We start from the raw sequence: 20,507 nt of genomic DNA, 5'->3' as shown, positions 1-20,507 counted from the left end.
TATCAAGTTTTATTGAATAAAACTAATTACTCCTAGCTGTGTATTTACAGCTAAATTCTTAGAAAAATGTCTATTAAATTCTAAAAACAGAAATAATAATAACAAAAAATGCAAATAACAATCTAGCAAATTTGCTATAAAAGGTACACTAAGAAAATAATGTTACCTAGCGCTACATGAGTTCTGTGCAAAATTTATTGACATTGGCAATTTGTATATTCCATAGACTTAAAATAAAATATAGACTACACTATTTACATCTCAACGCGGACAAACAACCTTTTTTGTACACATGTTTACTTCTGGGTACAGTCGACCAAGCCTTCCTCATCCAGCCTATGTTGTCACGTCTTTAATATTATCAATATTTTTTTTTGTTATACACATATATTGAGATATTAATACTACAGTTTAATAAAGTAGGTTTTAATATTCCATAGATGTATTAAATAGTCCTTATACTACTAAATTATAAGTCGGATACTGTTTAATAAGGATAAGTTCTTTACAATATGACAACACCGATTAGAGGCGAGGGAGCCTATTCATTCATTTATTACCTTGTAGTACGTGTCGCACGTGTGCGGTAAAGCTTTGTTGCCGCTATCTCCCCGGCTGTATTAACGCATTCTCTTAGCTTGTAGTCCTTAAGTGTTTATTTTATTGACTTTTTCTGTTCAGGAACTATAAAATATGGTTCGCCAGTGCCAAATTTGCAAGAAATTTGACTTAAATAATCCATTTAAGTCTTGAAACGACTTTGGACCGGTAGGCAACTCTCAATTTACCCATTGGCAGTCAGTGGCGTTGTTGTAGAAAGGCGCTTATTTAGATAATATTTTAGTAAAATGTAAAATCTGAATTTTTTCTTTTACATTACATTATTTACTTACTTACATTGTAACAAAATCATAATTATAACCCTGTTAATAATTAATAATGTTTTTATTAAAAATATATTCCGGTTTATTCTAAAATTATCTTCAGAATCTAAAATAACGTACAAGAATTTTAAAATGATATTACATTATGAAACAATATTTTTTAATATACCGGGTCGTCTCAAAAGTGGCTCAACCCTATAACTTTTTTTATTTTTTCAGATAAAAAAACAGATTTGTATGTTAGTAGGTATATGACATAAATTAGAATTTATTGGACGTATTCAATTGTTTTTGGTCTCTTCCTCTTTCACCGAAATGATTACATCTTTTGATTTTAAAGGCACCCTCGGTATATTGCTACTTTATTCGATAAAAATGACACTCTGAATAGAATGACATATCATATGTCAACTTTTGACATTGTCGCTTAAAAACATATCCTATTTTAAATTTCAATCCAGTTTTTTCAATCCACTAAGTTTTAATCAAGGAGCCTTGGAAAAATAGTTTTGATCGTCTAATAGGTTTCGTGTCTTGTCTAGGCCGGTTAAAAGATGTACAAATCGTATTTTTAATCATACATATGTCAATTTTTTCAAATGGAACAAGGGTGACTCATTAGCATATTTGGAAAAAGCATTTTTTTATGAATATATTGATACCACACACTTGGTATTTCGAGTCAAATTGTCGTTATGAACCGCGTGTTACAATTACAATTAAACCATATGCGAAAATGTCAAAAGTTGACATATGATATTTCATTCTATTCAGAGTGTCATTTTCTATCGAATAAAGTAGAAATATACCGAGGGTGCCATTTAAAAATTAAAAGTTATAGTCATTTCCGTTGAAACAGGAAGTGACCAAAAACAATTGAATGCGTCAATCAATCCTAATTTATTTCATATACTAACATACTAAATCTTGTTTTTTTATTTGAAAATATAAAAAAATTATGGGGATGAGCCACTTTTGAGACGCACCCGGTATAATAAAGACAGTACCGAGTTAAATAAATGTAGTTTTTATTTTATCCACTTCCTATCACCTTCCTTGCTTTAATGGAACAGATTTATGTTTTCTCTAATTTACATAATAAGACATCACTTAACCAGAAAAAAAATTACAACAATCATTTTTTTTTCTCTCCCTGTCGCCGATTCTATTATATCTGTGGAATAGATCCGGTTTTGATTAATATTAGGGGTTGTAAATGTTTGACTAAAATTAATAATTTATTATTAATTTCAAAAATTACGTAATTTCGATTATAAAATTTCTTCTATAACGTGTATTTTATTATGTTTATCCTTTTCGGACTCTAAGACGTTTTTTCTAAACTTTTATGTAAAAAACCTGTCCTAAATCTTAATAAAATATAAAAACGTTTAAATACGATATATTTTTAATTTACTTATAGCTTCATTAAAATAAAAAAATTACCCGGCTATGATACGGAGAGTTCAGGTGTACTTTAGAAACGAAAGACAGTGTTGTGTTTCTCGGCAGAGTCGTCAGGGAACGACCGTTACGACAGAGACAACCTATCTATCGCTCGTGTCGCACTCGTTATAACCTAAAACAATAACACAACAATAACACAACAATAACAAGACAGTGTCTGACCGCATGTTCCAGCTATTTATGAATGAGATGCTCAGTCTATATTTTATTTTAAGTCTATGGTATATTCACTATACAACAAATCAATAATGACATCTAAATAAATTGTGATTGTGTCAAACCATGAATTTAGAATGAATAAAATAAAAATATTAAAAATAGTACTTACATATGTATATTATTTTTAAAAATCAAAATTCTTATATTATTAGTATATTTTATGTGCATTCAAAAAGCATATTATTTATGATAAAACGAATCAGAAATAGTAGTAAAAAAGATAGTAAAGAAAAAAAAAACGACGATAATGACGTTCAGATTATAAAAAAAAAAAGAAAAAATAAAAAAAATCTAATTTAAAATATTACTTTCCATATAAAAATTAAAATTCTCTTTAAACAACTTTTTTACATAAACAAATTATAACAATTATATTATGTACTTTCGTACAACCCTTAAATTACGTTTCAAAAGTTTCATTGGTGTTAATAATAATTATAAATACTTAAGAACCAGTTCTTCTTGTAGTTTATATACATACATGCATATACCGTATGATCGAAAAAAAACGGCGTCCAGTTGGCTGGGAAATGACGATCGATGACATTTCCCATATAAATTTACATATAAAATGACAGCGATCTTCATTTCATAGCCATCGCTGACGCCGTTTTTATTCGATCATACGGTATATATATGTATGTTTGACATGCATGATAATATATGTAAAATTAGGTATATAGAATTATTACTTTTTATATATAAACATTTATCATGCTTCATTGTTTTTTCAACATAAGACAAATACAATAAAAAAAATCCTGCTTCTGGCAATGTAAAATAAAAAAAATGTATATAATATTGACTATTTTTCTATGTAATGTATATATGTATATATTCATTAAAAAATACAGCGTATAGCAAACACAGAAATGCTTATTTTTAATTAGATCTAAAAACTCTTTAGTTAATACCGTATGATCGAGAATAAACGGCTTCCAATTGGCTTGAAAATGACGATTCTCCATATAATGTTACATACAAAATGACTGCGATCTTCATAGCCATCTTTGACGCCGTTTTTTCGATCGTACAGTACTGTTTATCAATATCTAATGCTTATTGAATGGGTCCTCTTAGTATTTATTCTCTATAAGAATATTAAATAAAATAATTTTCTACAATTTCTAATTTTTTTAAAATAATTATAGTATACAGGCACAGATAACACATAATTATGCATTGATTATGTGTTATCTGTGATACAGGGTAAGTCTTAAATAGGAAAAACCTTTTTTTTTCGAGGAAAACCAAAACTTTAGAAATTTTTTTAATTTTTATTTAAAAAACATAATATCTTGATAACATCGCAAATCGCAACATCAATTAAATTGACAAGAAAAAAAGACAGAAAAGATCGAGTGGTACTCAAAATTGCAAGAAATCATTTTAATTTTTAAAGTAAAATACCTCGGTTATTTTGGACTTATTGAAAAACGGTAAAGAGAAAATATGTTTCTTTTATAGAGATCTATAAAAGCCCTGAAAATATTTGAACTTATTTAAGATTCACCCTGTATAATCCTTTAATAAATACTATTTATGGGCATATGGATATAACCAGCGATTCAATGTACGCTATTAGATCAATCTGCTGGAGATAGTTACAAGGCAACTAAAAACTATTAAAATATTTGGAATAGCACGAGCCATTTCAGAAAATGTCCGTCAAATAAATATAGATATATTCCCGTCATATCCTGTCAAGACTTTTTATCGATCCGAAGTGAATGTCTCGAAATAAAAAAATGCAACTTTGCCAACCGAAAAAACAAACTGCGATGTGATTAATGCCGTTTCAGCATGCCCCGGCCTTTTTTCCAGGGGCAGCCGCTCAAAGCAGGTGAGAGCAAAAATAAATGTAAAACAACAAAATTAATGACATGATTATAGGTTTTCAGCAAAAGATCCTCCTATTTCGTTTGGTTGGTTAGGAGGTGTCCGCAAGATCACATTGTGCGCAAAACAAGGACGCCATGGACCGCCGTGCAACGTGCTATAACAGAGTGGGGTACATTCTCTGTCAGTTGCAATCGCGATGCATAGTGAAATGCTGATCTTCGCCGCCTAAAAAAACTTTCGCGACACAACTTTGGCAAAATCGTATTTTTTTTCTTTCGACAGATCAAGGTAAAGAGAAAAAAAATATCCCTTTGTGTTTAGTGAACCCTTAAAAGTGACCCTTTATTTGTGCTTGTTTTGTCCCGATATGTTAGATGTGTAGATGAAAGTAGTTGAAAATAATTGTGCTGAAAAAACCTAACCTTTTTGTAGCCATGGATAATTCCGCGTATGTCCCGAATACTGGACATCTCAATTCGCCTGCTTTGGTGGTTTTTTCCCAGGCTGCAGGTGGCTTGCAGGATGCCCTCAGGATCCAACGACCCTTCAACCCACAGGTACGATCTACAAACAAAAAAATATATAAAAATATTGCACTAAATGTCATACAGTATTATTTTTCTATTGGAACTGTATGACAAATAAAATAATCACACCGTACATTAAAATATTTTAATAAAAGTTAAATTTCCAAAATGAATTTTATATTAAAAAAGAAAATATTATTTCCATATTTTATTGTATTATATAGAAAAAAAATAATAATTTAAAATGAAATAATTAAAAAATATATTAAATTAAAATAGTAGGTAATTATTTTTTATATTAAATAATTTTTTACTGTCGATTTCTAGCCAGTATTTTTTCAATAAATTGTTTCTTTATTTGTCAATTTTTTCACAAGTAGAGAGCCTTTCCCAAGCCAAAGAAAAACTCACAAAAATCTTAATTCATTTTGGCCACAATTTACCTCTGAACAACTTATTCTCTATGCCACTATCTAAATTCATTATCCACAAAAATATCTCAAAAATATATTTACTATCTTCTCAGTACCTTGGATTTTTTTTAATTTGCTCTTAAATGGAAAATGCTATGAAATGTATACCAAAAGATTAAGTAAATGGTAAGTTCATTTTTACTGTAACAAAACATAATTTAAAATTATTGTTATATTGTTGTTCCTTAAAAAAGATCAAAATGTGATGGAACCGTTGGAAAATCATTAAATATTATGTTATAATTTTATTTGAATTAAATTAGTCAAATGTATACAAAAAATGGTCAATGAAGTCAACAAAAAAAATTGTTAATTAAATATTAGCAGATATTTTATGTAGAAAAATATTTGAAATATTCGTTTCTGATCTTCGTAAATGCTTGTTTATTCTAGTTTGCGATGTCGGAAGCCCAAAAGGAGCTGCATCGTCCATTCTCGGCTTCAACTTTTGGCCTTCGCCATATGGAAGCCTACAGCGGTATCCCTGCACATATCCTCAACCATCTACAACCCCAATTCCTTCATCCAGGCTTATCCCTAGGTTCTGGAGCCTTTCGTCCTTTAGCAGACCTAAAATCCTTTCCAGCACCTTCGGCATTCGCACCACCAAAATGCTTGAAGATCGAAACTACCGGCGATGGCATTCATTCTGGACATAACCACGGTAAGAAATAGGTTTTGAATTTAAAGAAATATGATTTATTTTAAAATAGGCGGATCAATGATCAGGAAAAAATTGTTTCAGGAATATTTTCTCCGACGGAAGAACGGATTTTAGGTCCTAGTCCAAGAGGTACTGATTCGTGCTCGCCTGCCAGTACCTCTTTATCTCCACAACCAAATAATACTTCAGTTAAAGAAGAAAGTTTGGACGCTCAAATGTCCGAAGATGGCGAACATCATTCAAGAACTACCGATACAGATTCACCAGGTATCCACGAGGATAACAGGGGAGGATTCCGGAGTAAGTCTGTTCAAATCATATAATTTATATCTTTAATAAATCGTATAATCGCCCATTTAAGAATAGATAAAATAACTCTTATCAAACCTTCCACGCAAGTTACCCTCAAAAATTTCAAGTTTCGCCGCAAAAAAGGGTATCCGCCGGTCTTTAACATTCCTAAGTGCATTATCAAACCCCTTAATAACGATAAAAAGTCTTAACACCCCTTAGGTAATAATAAACGGGTGCTAACCGCCTTTTTAAAGATGCCGCCCCTCCTTTTCTTATTATTACATGGTTTTTTAACCGAAATCGGCAAGAGGAAAAATGAAAATTACGAAAGATATTACAAAGGCTGCTGCCGAGCCGCTTTATATAAATTTTCCGGCAATATTTTCCAAGGGTGAAAAGGCCCTGATAAGTGAAAAGGCCGCCCCGATTGTTATTTTTTATTTCGCCCAAGATTAACGCTCACCGCGCCATGGAAATCGCGAGGTGATTTAGGAATTGCTTAAAGCTGATGAGCTTTTTACTGTTAAATACCGAAATTTCTTAGAAATCGTTCTTCGCTTTTATTTTTTAAAAAACAACACGAAAACTGGAATTTTTAACAAAAATAAGTCATTTCAAAATTAGCTATTGTAATATTCTTATTTCTTTTCCTTCTAAAAAGGAAAACTCGTCTTTTGCAGAAAAATAAGTATTTTCAAAATTAATAACTGTAATATTGTCTTATAAATTCCACATCAGCTTTTATAAACCCAGACTTTTGCAGGAAAAGCAGTAATTTCAAAATTAAAAACAGAGGTAGCAATATATTTTACAGTAAACTAAGTCTTTTCAAAATAGATAACTGTATAGTGACTTTTACCTTTCAAAGATACGGAAAAAAATTAGAATTTCGCAGAAAAATAAGTCATTTCAAAATTAGTAACTGCAATATTGTCTTATACATTCTTAAATACCCTCCAATTTTTTGCACCCTCCGAGTTTTGCAAGAAAATAAGTCATTTCAACATTAATAATTGTAATACTGTCTTATAAGTTCTTTAACACCCGCTATTTTTTGTCAAGCTCTCTAAAAATTAGAAATCTACTCTTTTGCAGGAAAGTAAGTCATTTCAAGATTAATAACTGTAACAATATCCATATAACTGTAATAAACTTGTTATAATTCCATACTATTTCATATAATTTTCGATTAACTGTATATATATGCATCGAATTACTTTTAAATTGTTATATAATTTATACCGGTTGTACGCAATACAATTTCAGAACATATATCTATAAATTTAGACCGGCTGCGTAGAAGATATATCTTTCTTTAATTTACTATGCATTTTGCGTAGATACCTCGAATGTAATGCAAATATCTCATATGTATATTCGATTAAAATACTACAAGCGGATTGACAATCGTGACGTTTGAATTGGACCGAGCTAAAACTACTGAGCAATAGAAGATATTACAGTTCTTAATTTCAAAATGACTTGTTTCCCTACGATTCCTGTTTTTCAGGCAGATTCAGGTATGCACTTTTTAAAAAAGTTGTAAAGATTTCATATACATTTTGAATAAATCTAATATTTTTCATGGAATTGAGCGATTTAAAAAATTATTATAATTTTTTTTTCAAATGTATTTCACTAGTGAAAAGGTTTTTCAATTCGTTACTTTTTTATTTTATAAGTTTCTATATCTAAAATAAATAATTTTTAAGTTATTTAAGATTTAGTTTTAAAGCGTATATATTTCTCGATCATATTGTGAAACTTTATTAGAACAACAATATCAACTATTAGATATCCATTAAAGAGTGAAAATACGAGAAATATTTTTATTTTTACAAAGGAAACTAGATAATTTTTTTAATCAATTTAATCAAAAAAAATATACGCTTTAAAACTAAATCATATACAGGGTGTCCCAGAAATAAGTGCAAGTATTTTAACGGGTGGTAGATCTCGATAAAAGAAACATATTTTCTCTTTATCGTTTTTCAAATAAGTCCAAAAAAAAATATTTTTTGCTAAAATTTTGAGAGCCACTGGATCTTTTCTGAATTTTCTTTCTTCTAAATTTAATCTAATACCTATATTGCCATATTATCAAGAAATTATGTTTTTATCTAAAAACTAAAAAAAAATCCAAAAAATTTCGAATTTTCATTCATTTTTATTTCGCTGTGTTTCTGGGGTTGAAATATACTACCAGCTAAAATACTTGCACCTATTTCTGGGACACCCTGTATAACTTAAAAACGATTTATTTTAGATTATATTATATGAACATGTATAATTAAAAAGTAACAAATTAAAAAACCTTTTAACGAAATAAAAAAGTGGCTTTCCATTTGAAAATACTGATTTATGACAATTTTTAAATCGCCCAATTCCTTGAGAACTTCGGCTAATAATATATACAGTATGTCCCCGGATTGTCTTGACAAGAGTGAAAACTTTTTTATTATTGACATTTTGAGAAAAATGTATTCTTCATAAAATTTTTTGCTTGTTCTAAAATGGCTAATCCCGTTTATACTTTTCCAAATTTCCATACCGTTTTAGAAAAAATTAGAAAAAACATGAAAATACAGTTGAATTTTTTTCCCTGAGGTCCTGAAAATCAAAACGCTTTTCTATGGTAATATAATTTCGTTTTCATTCTTTGATAGATTGTTGTTAATATAATTTTAATTAATGTCATATTTTTTGCTGTTTTAAAATGTTAAAGAAGCACAAAATGTATTTACCAAGTACAATGGTACGGAAAGAGTGAAGTAATTATCGGAAAATGTGATACTTTAACAACAGCAAAAAATATGATGTTAATCAAAATGAATAATAACCATCTATCAAAGAATGAAACCGAAATTATATTACCATAGAAACGCCTTTTTATTTTTAGCAGAAAATTCAAAATGACAAAAAAAACCTCCTGAAACGTTAATTATTTTTTAGTAACATATCACTGACAATTTGGATTCAACACAGTGGTTTAAAAAAAATAACTTTTTTATTCGGTAGGTTTCCTTCAAATGAAAAAATTTCTTTTAAAGAAATGAACCGGCCACATAGGAATCTATAGACATGATTTAAAAATAGGGTGTATTAAACAAGAGTTGTTGGAAAACAATTAGAAAACGAACGAGGGGTTGAAAAGTAAAAACCGCAAAAGGGCAATTCTGACCGCTCTGGCTGTTAAAATCACGAATCGTCCACCAATTTCCCTCGTAACGTGGGGCATTATGTTAGCATTACACAGACAGTTAAAATCTGTTAGTAAAAGCTTACATATGATTTGTTATTGCGGGTTTTCGCCACCACAGAGCGAACATTTCCAATAACGACTGTAATTATTTGGTCAATTCTCATATTCTTTTGTTCCGGCAAAAATACCTATTGTCACCGCGCTCGAATTGTACTTTGCAGGCTTCAGTTTCATCATTTCGTTCAGATTTACGTTAGTACTATTGAATTTATTTGACAATAGTTGGAATTTGATTATACTCGATTTTTCTAAACAAAAAATTCAATGATTTTCTTCTCTATTTTTTTAAATAAAATCAGTATTAAGCGTTAAAATAATTAATATTTGTAATTATACAGACCCTCGTTTTACGTGACATATGTATACCGGGTGCGTCTCAAAAGTGGCTCACATTTATAACTTTTTTATTTTTTCAGATAAAAAAACGAGATTTGATATGATACTATATGACATAAATTAGGACTGATTGACGTATTCAACTGTTTTGGCACCTTTAGTATTTTTTTTAATTCCCTTCATAGAAAATGACACTCTGAATAGAATGACATATCATATGTCAAGTTTTGACATTCTCGCTTAAAAAATCCATGTGAATGCCATGGTTGTGTTAAAAACACTAGTTTTTAATCAAGGAGCCTTGGAAAAATAGGTTTGATCTTCTAATGTTTTTCGTGTCTTGTCCTGGCCGGTTAAAAGATGCCCAAATCGTATTTTTAATCATATCTCATTTTTTTCAAATGGAACGAGGGTGGCTCATTAGCATATTTGGGAAAAGCTACACTTGGTATTTCGAAAAAAAAATTGTAGTCATTTCCGTTGAAACAGGAAGCGATCGGAAACAACTGAATACGCCAATCAATCCTAATTTATGTCATATACTAACATACCAAATCTCGATTTTTTTTTCTGAAAAAATAAAAAAGTTATAGAGGTGAGTCACTTTTGAGACGCACCCGGTATATATTTATGTGTACATTTTTGACAGTAGCGGCTTATTTTACACCGTTTTTATTTCATTATTTCCACACAACAAATGAACAAATCAACGAGTTTTCAACATAGGATGAGAAACGGCAACAAACATATTGACTACGTATGACCAGAACTTATATAAAAATTAAAGAAACTGGTGATTTAGGAAAGTCGTTGCTTGGAAAGAATTTAATAATTTGTATCAGGAGTATCTAAATGAGCTACTTGAATCACATACTGTTGAACACTCTGTAGAAGAATTCAAAGAATTGGAGCATGGAGAGAGTATGAAACTGAAGAAAGAAATGAAGATGTCGTTTTCTAGGGCATCAAGGAGTTCACTGAAAACTCTAAAAAATGTGTTATCATAGCACATGATCTTTAAAAATTAAAGAAAGAAGTTTTAAAATTAAACAAGAGGTCTTTGTCGCATTATACCTATATGTTTTCATGTTTAGAGTTGTAATATTCTAACCAAATACTAAAATGAAAATAATACAAAAAAAGAGAGTTATCTCGAGGCATTATTAATATTATTTTAAGAAATTCAATAGAAAAACGATTTGTAAGGAATAACAAGGGCAAGTTTGGCTGTCAGGGGTGGGAAATCAATTGGAACCAATAACGCTTTAGGTTTTTAATTTCGATTGTCATTAATTGTGGGTGAGAATGATTTTCCTTCTCTGCGCTGCCGAACTTTCTCCCCACAGACGTATTGCGATTCATTCGAAATGAAACTAATATATTCTCCCTGAGAAAATACTGCGAACCATAAAAATACTTTCGTTCAGTTTGTATGCAATATGGTTTGTCTGGAACACGGCGGCTCAGTTACCCGGACTAACTATTCGCATTCCATTATTTCCTCTATCTCATTTCGTCCGTTTATTTAATCGGTAGAGATAGAGATGGAGTACAATTTGTGCAATATATATTTTTTAAGATAAATTCATAAAATTAACTTATTCGTGGTCAACGCTTCTTTTAGAGCAAAAATAAAACACTCATTCACATCACAATACACCAAAACACTTTACTTTTGCACTGGGCGCGCGTTTCGCTAACCATGTTAGCATCATCAGCAGATGATTAAAACTAATTATTTTTGCCACGCGTACTCAGTACCAACTGAGCGCCTATATAAACGCTCAATTAGTAATAACACCAAAGGTTCCAACTCTCAACTGCAAACTTCTTTTAGAACTTTTTATAATAATTTTATATGCATATCTACTAGTGATGGGCATTACGATTCTTTTTAGTGAATCGAATCACACGATTCAATTTCTCGTATTGAATCGACTCCTACGATTCGTTCATTTGAATGAACCACATACACCATTTACGTTTGGTTTGGTTTGGAAACATTTGGAAACATGAAAACAATAATCGTAACTGCCACTACCGGTGATAATTTGGCGGACAATTACTTAAAATTACTTTTTCAATACTTTATGACACTAGCGTAATTGGACTGACTATTTTACAAATAATATTAAATTATAAATCCAATTCATATATACTCTTTATTGAGATGGCTTTATCTCAATACCAACTTAATATTTTTAGAGCCATATTTTAATTCCGATTTAATAATCATATAAAAAATAGTATATAATACCGCATGATCGCAAAGAAAATGGCATCCAGTTGGCTTGGAAATGAACATCGATGCCATATAATTTTACATATAAAATGACAGCGATTTTCATTTTATAACAATCGCGGACGCCGTTTTTTTTATCATATTGAGCGGAGGTCAATAATATTTATTTGGAGTTGCATAAAAACACGATTTCGTCTTTTAGTCCGACATTTAATGGTTTATAGTAGGTAATATTATACAGGGTGTTTCAAAACAAATGCGAAAAACTTTAGGGGGTGATTCCTTGTTCAAAATAAAGGGTAGTTTGCTTTATAAACGTTGGGTCAAAAGTCAACCATTAGGGAGATATCGCGGTACAAAGATGGCGGAAAAATAATGTTTTTATTTTTTATCTTGAAACGAAAAGAAAAGGCTAATGAAATTTTATGGAGCACATTACTGTTATGAAAACACTTTCAGGTAATTTTTTACTTTTTTAAAATGAGTGGAAGGGGTTGAATAAACTACCTCTATCATTTCTTGTTAACGAAATTTAAAGAAAAATCTTATCAAACACATGCAAAAAATTAATTTGGATAGTTTAGTTTGTTTAGAAACTTTTTCTTGTATTTTTTGATAAAACTCACCGATTGGAAATTAAAAATAAAATGTAAAGCATTACATGTCAGGACAAAAAACATTTTTAGATTAAGAATCTAGTGATAATAACGATAATAATAATCATCTAGATAATAACGTATTGCAGTAGAGTAATGTCAAATAAAATAATATTAGGAACATCTTAAAAGTAACAGCGGCCGACTAGATTTTTTTCCTAAAAAATTACAGCAGACTAGATTCTTTATCAGAAAATGTTTTTTGTCCTGACATGTAATGCTTTACATTTTATTTTTAATTTCAAATCGGTGAGTTTTATCAAAAAATACAAGAGATAAAAAGTTTCTAAACAAACTAAACTATCCAAATTAATTTTTTGCATGTGTTTGATAAGATTTTCTTTACATTTCGTTAACAAGAATGATAGGGGTAGTTTATTTCAACCCTTCCCACGCATTTTAAAAAAGTGAAAAATTACCAGAAAGTGTGTTTTCATAACAGTAATGCTTCCATAAAATTTTATTAGTCTATCTTTCGTTTTCAAGATAAAAAATAAAAACATTATTTTTCCGCCATCTTTGTATCGCAATATCTCCCTAATGGTTGACTTTTGACCCAACGTTTATGAAGCAAACTACCCTTTATTTTGAACAAGGAATCACCCCCTGAAGTTTTTCGCATTTGTTTTGAAACACCCTGTATATACAAAAATATTAGCGTAAAAATTAAATACTCCCGTACTAAGCACCGTAAGTTTTTTTCTTGTAAACAACATTCTTATCGTTTGCATTTTATGCCCATGATGTTTGTTGAGGCTTTTTGTTCAAGTCTAAATATTGGTGCCTGACTCTATGCCTATATCAACGCCGCGCCGGCGCCGTAGAAACGAACGATCGCATTGTGATCCGATTCAATTCTCACGATTCTTACGGCTCATCGTTCCAATCTCATAGATCCGTGCTGGCCACGATTCAATTGAGCGAACCGTATTGTAAGCAATGAATCAATTCTCACGACTCTTATGAATCCGTGCAGATTACGATTCAGTTGAACGAATCGTATTCTAAGCAGTGAATCGAATCACTCGATTCATTTTTAATACTCGTTCAATCTTAGCCCATCTCTAATATCCACCGTAGTCAAGAAAGGCTGAATGTCACTCACCTGTATATTCTCAAGAAGAGAATAAATGGCAACTGCTACTAGTTCCTCCAATAAACATGTCTTTTTCATCATCAGGAAAAAATCATCCAGAACTATTTATAACAGGAACTATTTTCATCATGTAGGATCAATGACATCACTTGATAACATGAAACCTGTGTTTGTATCCATAAAATCAAATTCTGAAAAATAAAAGAAAAATTGTTACCAAACCAGACTCTGGCAGGCGGCCACTGCGAGCGTAACTAAACTAAGCTAAGAATATGAAAACAAACGGTAACTAAATGGGAACTCCACTGAGAACGATTTTCGCTCAGTAGTCAGCTAAGTTTTCGTATTGTATCTCTGCTATCATAGAACTAATCGCTGCGAAAAATTCGGAACCTGTCACGAACTAAAACGAGCGAAACTAAACTACGATTCGAATCTTCGTTCATATATTTTCGTTTTGTTTCGCTCAAGTAGCCGCTGACGCATTAAAAAGTATGGAAGCTGATTTTTACAAATCTTATCTTCGCTTAGTTTAGTTTCGCTCGCAGTGGCCGCCCGCCTTAAAGGCAGGCGGCCACTGCGAGCGTAATTAAACTAAGCTAAGAATATGAAAACAAACGGTAACTAAACGAAAATAAGTTTCATCGGCCACTGGGAACGATTTTCGCTCAGTAGTCAGCTAAGTTAGCTGCGTTCTCGTATTGTGTCTCTTCTATCATAGAACTAATCGCTGCGAAAAATTCGCTGGAACCTGTCACGAACTAAAAGGAGCGAAACTAAACTAAGATTTAAATCTTCGTTCATATATTTTCGTTTAGTTTCGCTCAAGAGCTGATTTTTACAAATCTTATCTTCGCTTGGCTTAGTTTAGTTTCGCTCGCAGTGGCCGCCCGCCTTAAAGCTTCATTCAGGGCCTCGCAATTGGTGGAATAAATTAGTGGTTTCAATTAGAGTAGAAGTTCCTTTCTTTAATTCCAATGTAAGCATTCGGACCGTCAAAATTAGGGGTAAACATTTTCAATTAGAAGAAAAAGTTATCAAACCTTTAACTTTTCCACTAAGTATACTTCAAAATTTGCGAGAGATGTCATTTTGGCCTTTGATTATCTTCCGTCATGTCAATATTAGTCTTTCTCTATGGATACAACTGAATAACTCAAGCTGTTGCTAGGATATTCTATTAATTTTAATTGTATTTTTTAAACATTGTGAATGATCGTAAACTATAAAGTATAAATTGTAATTAAAACCACTAATTTGTTCCACTAATTGCGAGGTTCTGAATGGAGCTTTAAAATGCAATATTTAATAGTGAGTTAAATATACTATAAGACTCTAAAGATAATGCCGTGGTACATTTATATTAAAAAAGGGGATGCGATCTTCACGATAGTGTGTCACCCTGTAGATAATTTTGAATGTATCTATATGTGATTCATCGAGTTTTGTAGCCTAAATTCCGAAAATATATTTAAAATTAGCCAAAAAAACCGTTGAGTGAGTAATTCTGAAATAAAGACATCGGCGCGTATTGGTATAAGTAAAAGAATAACAAAGGGAAGTATACGTAGGCTTAATGGCAGATCGCTGGCTGGCATTTTGTTGAAACAGCCGTTTAGTTTTTCCGAGTGTAGGTGGATTGCATACACACGCGGCTAGATGTCTGACGCGAAATGTTTTATTTCTTTTGTCATTGGACAAACAGACAGACGAAAACAGAACGATTAGTCTGGCCGGGGCAGGTCGTGAATGTGACAGTGACGTTTCAATTTGAACATTGGCTTCCTGGCCGCGATACTGCGGTAACGAGGCGTCGGTGTGGCGTCGCACTCACCCCTTTTCGTGTCAAAACTTGCAATTATTCCGTTACTGCGCTCCCTGCCGTCAGTTCCGCGATAATAACAGTTCGAATATATAAATGATCCCACCAAAAACACCCTCTACAATAATTGTGTTAAGTAAAACAAAGTCAGTTATTTTAGAGAGAGAGAGAGAGAGAGAGAGAGAGAGATGTTATAGACGCTATATATGTCGATATCCTTTATATAATCCAACATAGCCTTGTTATTTTGGAAGCAAAGAGCTACCTCAGGGTTATCCACGATACCGTGTTGTCTTCGTTTTAACGCGTACTTTGGGCATTTAAAGATAATGTGTTTGACAGATATTGGAGGATTACACGTTTCACAAATGGGCTGTCTGTCCTTTAAGGAGGTGTTCATGGGTAAATTTCGTATGTCCTAAACGAATTCTAGTGAGCACAACGAAATCTCTTCTAGGTAAGTAACTACATTATTTTCAAAATAGTCCCTTTTGATTTCATGAAGCTTATTATCATTCATGTCTAAGTCCTAAGTCCCATTCTAGTTGGATTATATTATCGATCATATGTTTGCCATAATTCTTTAGATCTTGCAAGGAAAACAAGGTTGGTTTTAGGAGGGTTGGGCGTTTTTGCAGCCAAGTAGTCAGCTCTGTCATTGCCAGGAATTCCTATGTGGCTCGCAAGCCAAAGGAAAGCGACGCTGTCGTGGTTGATATTGGCCTTCTGTAGGAGCATTTTGATTGATATGTATATGTGGATGGTTGGAGTAGAAAGAGGAGATACTTGAAATGGAACTCAATGAATCGGTAACCACGACCCATCGCTTATAGCTGGAGGTCAATATATAAACACCAATTCTTAATCAAGGAGCATTGGAGAAATAGGTCGTCTAATGTTTTTAGTGTCTTGTCCTGGACGGTTAAAAGATGCCCAAATCGTATTTTTAATCATATCTCTTTTTTTTTCGAATGGAACGAGGGTGGCTCATTAGCATATTTGGAAAAAGCATTTTTTTACGAATAATTTGATACCACACACTTGGTATTTTGAGTCAAATTTTCATTACTAACTGTAAGTTATAATTTCAAATAAACCATATGCGAAAATGTCAAAAGTTGGAACATGATATGTCATTCTATTCAGTGTTATTTTCTATCGTATGTCTTTTACGGTAAAATTTCCGATCCTGTCTATGCTGATTAAAAATGTTCATTTCATGAATATGAAAAAAAATAATAAAGACATAAATTCTTTAAAGTGGGTGTAGAGAAGAAATCCGAACTTTGTTTGGTTTTTGAAGTCGGTTTTGTTTAGATGGGCTGAAGAAACCCAACTGTTTAGACTAAATAAACACAATTTAGTTACTATTGTTCTTCCGTTTCAGTGGGCTGCGTCCACCTGGCCTCTTGTAACTTATACACATATCTGGCAAAATAACTCGTTCGTTCATTTAAAACTGGAGCTTGCCAGTTTATTTATTTGTTTATGCGGCAGTAAACAGACAATTTTCAAACGCAACACAAAACCCTAAGCCATAAATCCGATCACTCGCTCAACCTATTATTTAGTTTTTTGATTTGTGGAAATTTCTGGGTAACACCAAGATAAACACACGCTATAAATATCGGTTTCTAATTAATACAATAAAATATTATTAATTGGAACTTTCTTCAAATGATAATAAATACAGATAGAGATATACACAGTACTTCTAATAGTGTCACACAGTTTAATACACATATAGCAGTCATACATTTTTAGTTTAATCTATAGAATACCCACTGAAGTATTTTTTACACTCTGTATATACTTATTTGCAGTACTAAATTATATATTTATTATAAAACAATGAACACAACCCACAACGAATTGACAATATGTTTCACTTGGGTTGTCGCTTCTTTGACAAGCACTGTATATCATTGATATTTCCAAAGCAAAAACATGGCTATTGGCCTTTGTAAAAACATTAAAAATACAGGACTCGACAGGACTGACAGTTGCCATTGTATAGTCCGCTCAAATCGTTTTAAAAAAGCTGTCAATAAATTACCGCATTATACATTAAGTCGCGATAAATTTTACGAAACCTTTACGACAGAAATTGTTCAGTATTGTGTTCTTTAAGAGACACATTTGCGCATGCACAGCTCTGTAATTTGCATTACTCAATCATTTCTTGTAGGGTAATTTTCTTTGTGTTTTTTGCTTCCAACGACGGGAAGAGATATACTTTCCGAAACGTTAGGCATTTTTTTGTCCGATAGGTAAATTTGTTTTATTAGTAAATCTCTGCTGACAAGTTGGTCTCCGTTAGATTAACGCAGCAGTGTTGACAAAAATACCCATAGGAATTTTTTGAAGATACGTTACATTGTTGAAAAAATTGTACAACTTTCATTCATTTTAACCCTAAAATAAAAGCAACATTGTATCATATGTGGTATGAGATCTTTTACAGAAAAAAAATAAACATCGAAAAAGGCAAATGGAAACAATGGCCCAAAAGCCTTTGTCAGATTTTGCAATAAATATCGAAGGATTTACGAACTTGTGCTTAGGCAAAGCCAAAGTTTTGAATGGCACAATGAATTAATGACTTCTTGGAGCAGCATTTACATATTTATAGGTTAAAATTGTTGGGCGAAAATGTCTATGTCACGGGTTTAGGGCAAAAAATTTATCGCTAATAAAAAACGACGCGGAGCCGCATCATATCAAAGCTGAATGGGAATTAAATGTGGGGTAATACGATGTTGCTACAAGGGGGTGGAAAACACTTATGTGCGAGGGTGAAGAAGCGCTTGAAAAACGTCAAACTTTTTTGCATGATAAAAAGGCGAACGTGTTACGAGGGATGAATGGCATGTTGGGAAAACTTATTCAACTGAATGGATGCGAAAATTGTGAGAAAAGTTGGAAAAATAAATCCCTTTTTCCTCTAACCAACATCAGAATAATATTATCGCCGGTTGTTCGGGTTAGCTGTCAAATTAAATTAAATACCTAATTTTACAACAAAATTAACTAAAAAATGAAAGAAAATTTTTGCAATTATTTTCACACATTCTGTAAATTATATAATTTATATTAATTTCATAATTTATCTATGGTTCTTGGCAGGGTTGGAAAAAATCATTATTTTTTTTAAAAAATCAATTTAAATCAGATTTTTTTGATTTTAATTCAAAACAATATTTAAATCGGATTTCCAAATGATTAGGACTTATTTTCCAATTACAGTCCTATCCCAAATGGCCAAATCTTTCTAATTCTGCCCGATACCGATATCATTAACAATTTTACGGCGCGTGTCATTTTTCCACATCGGTCACCAATATATTCCGCATAAAAATTCGCTGGCTTCAGATCAAAAGGATTTTTTTTTCAAACGTCTCAAGAGTATTAATTTTTGTAATTTTAACGCCTATGCATAAAAGTAAAGCACTAATTAAACGCATAAGCACAAAAGTACAAAAATATATTATCAAACAAAAAAATATTAAGTGTCAAATTCAACGAGTGTACAAATTGTTGCTCGATTACTGTTTCTATTATTAGCAATGTTTCAAATTGGTTAAAAAATTATTTGTAATATTTTAAGAAAAGAGTATGTCCTTTTCGGAGTAAAAATGTACTTTTTGTGCCTCCCTCTAACGTCGAAATAAGAAATAACTTTACGATGGTCCTTCAATTCGTCAAAAAAAGTATAATTTTTACTCCTACTAAGACAATACACTATTATTCGGAAATAGTCTTAATTCGAGAATGAAATTAATAAGATATTATCTAATGTCAAAGTGTAAGGAACTTACATCAAAATGTCGGTAGGAATTTGGAAACATTTTCAAAAAAAAATTCACCCTTTGAAAAAAGAATATATAAAACAACATATTTTCTGACAACGATTATAATTTCTCGGGAATGAAGATATAGTCTCTATATCAGAAGAACCTTGTTCTGCACTATACTGCGAATAATATGTATTCGAACAGCGACTTTTTGTCACTTATACATAAATTTTAAAATTTTAGTTTAGCCGTCTAATGGATTCACACGAAATTACTTCAAAAATTGGTCCAACATTTAAATTGATGAACAGATATTTTTATATAGTTTTATCACATTTACAATTATTTTTCGATTTATTATCTGTTATATCTGTTATAGAAATATTTTTTATACTTTTCTAAGACACATTTTTATAACTTTTACAGTTATTTTTTTATTTATTATAAAGTTTAAATAAAATTATTTTTTTTTATTTAAATCACATGATTAAAATTAAAAAAAATCACTTGATTTAAATCACGATTTAAATCATGTACCAAACCAAACCCACAATAGGCTACCAACTACAAAAAGAATATCTAAATATGTGAGGGAGGCTACACAATAATTGGAAATGGTTGAATAAGCTGAAAATGATGATGTTGATAAATGTGTTGTAGCATCACACGCAGTGAAAATCAATAATCCTATAAAATCATCTAACAATATTGCCAAACAAATCATTATTGATAGAAAAAGTAACCTTAAAAATTAGAAATTTATTAAAAATAATGAACCTGTCGAAAGTATGTTTGATCATAAAATATTGAAATGATTTGAACAAACGAATTTAGTGAAGTATAATAAATGTTTATTCGAACAAGTGCGATGATTTATCATAAATAGATTATCGTAAAATGAAAATCCAAAAATAATTTAGTTATTTTAT

At 31.3% G+C, this 20,507-nt stretch overlaps 1 protein-coding gene across 2 annotated transcripts in view; it reads left to right on the top strand.

Annotated features, from left to right (window-relative positions):
- Positions 1-4,611: 4,611 nt before the first annotated feature.
- LOC115876746 (E3 ubiquitin-protein ligase RNF220-like) overlaps positions 4,612-20,507 on the top strand; it is a 103,650-nt gene continuing 87,754 nt past the window's right edge. The window contains exons 1-4 of one of the 2 annotated variants that reach the window (XM_030892654.1): positions 4,612-4,700; positions 4,845-4,969; positions 5,806-6,076; positions 6,158-6,376. In XM_030892654.1, coding sequence (XP_030748514.1) covers positions 4,847-4,969; positions 5,806-6,076; positions 6,158-6,376 — 613 coding nt within the window. In that variant the 5' untranslated portion in view covers positions 4,612-4,700; positions 4,845-4,846. Of the gene's footprint in view, positions 4,970-5,805; positions 6,077-6,157; positions 6,377-20,507 lie in introns of both variants that reach the window. The other variant, XM_030892653.1, reaches the window with a different exon arrangement.

Source organism: Sitophilus oryzae, unplaced genomic scaffold (assembly GCF_002938485.1).
Source record: "Sitophilus oryzae breed Bouriz unplaced genomic scaffold, Soryzae_2.0 scaffold_1440_pilon_pilon, whole genome shotgun sequence".
NCBI classification, from domain to species: domain Eukaryota; kingdom Metazoa; phylum Arthropoda; class Insecta; order Coleoptera; family Curculionidae; genus Sitophilus; species Sitophilus oryzae.
This window is presented reverse-complemented; position numbering and strand designations above follow the sequence as displayed.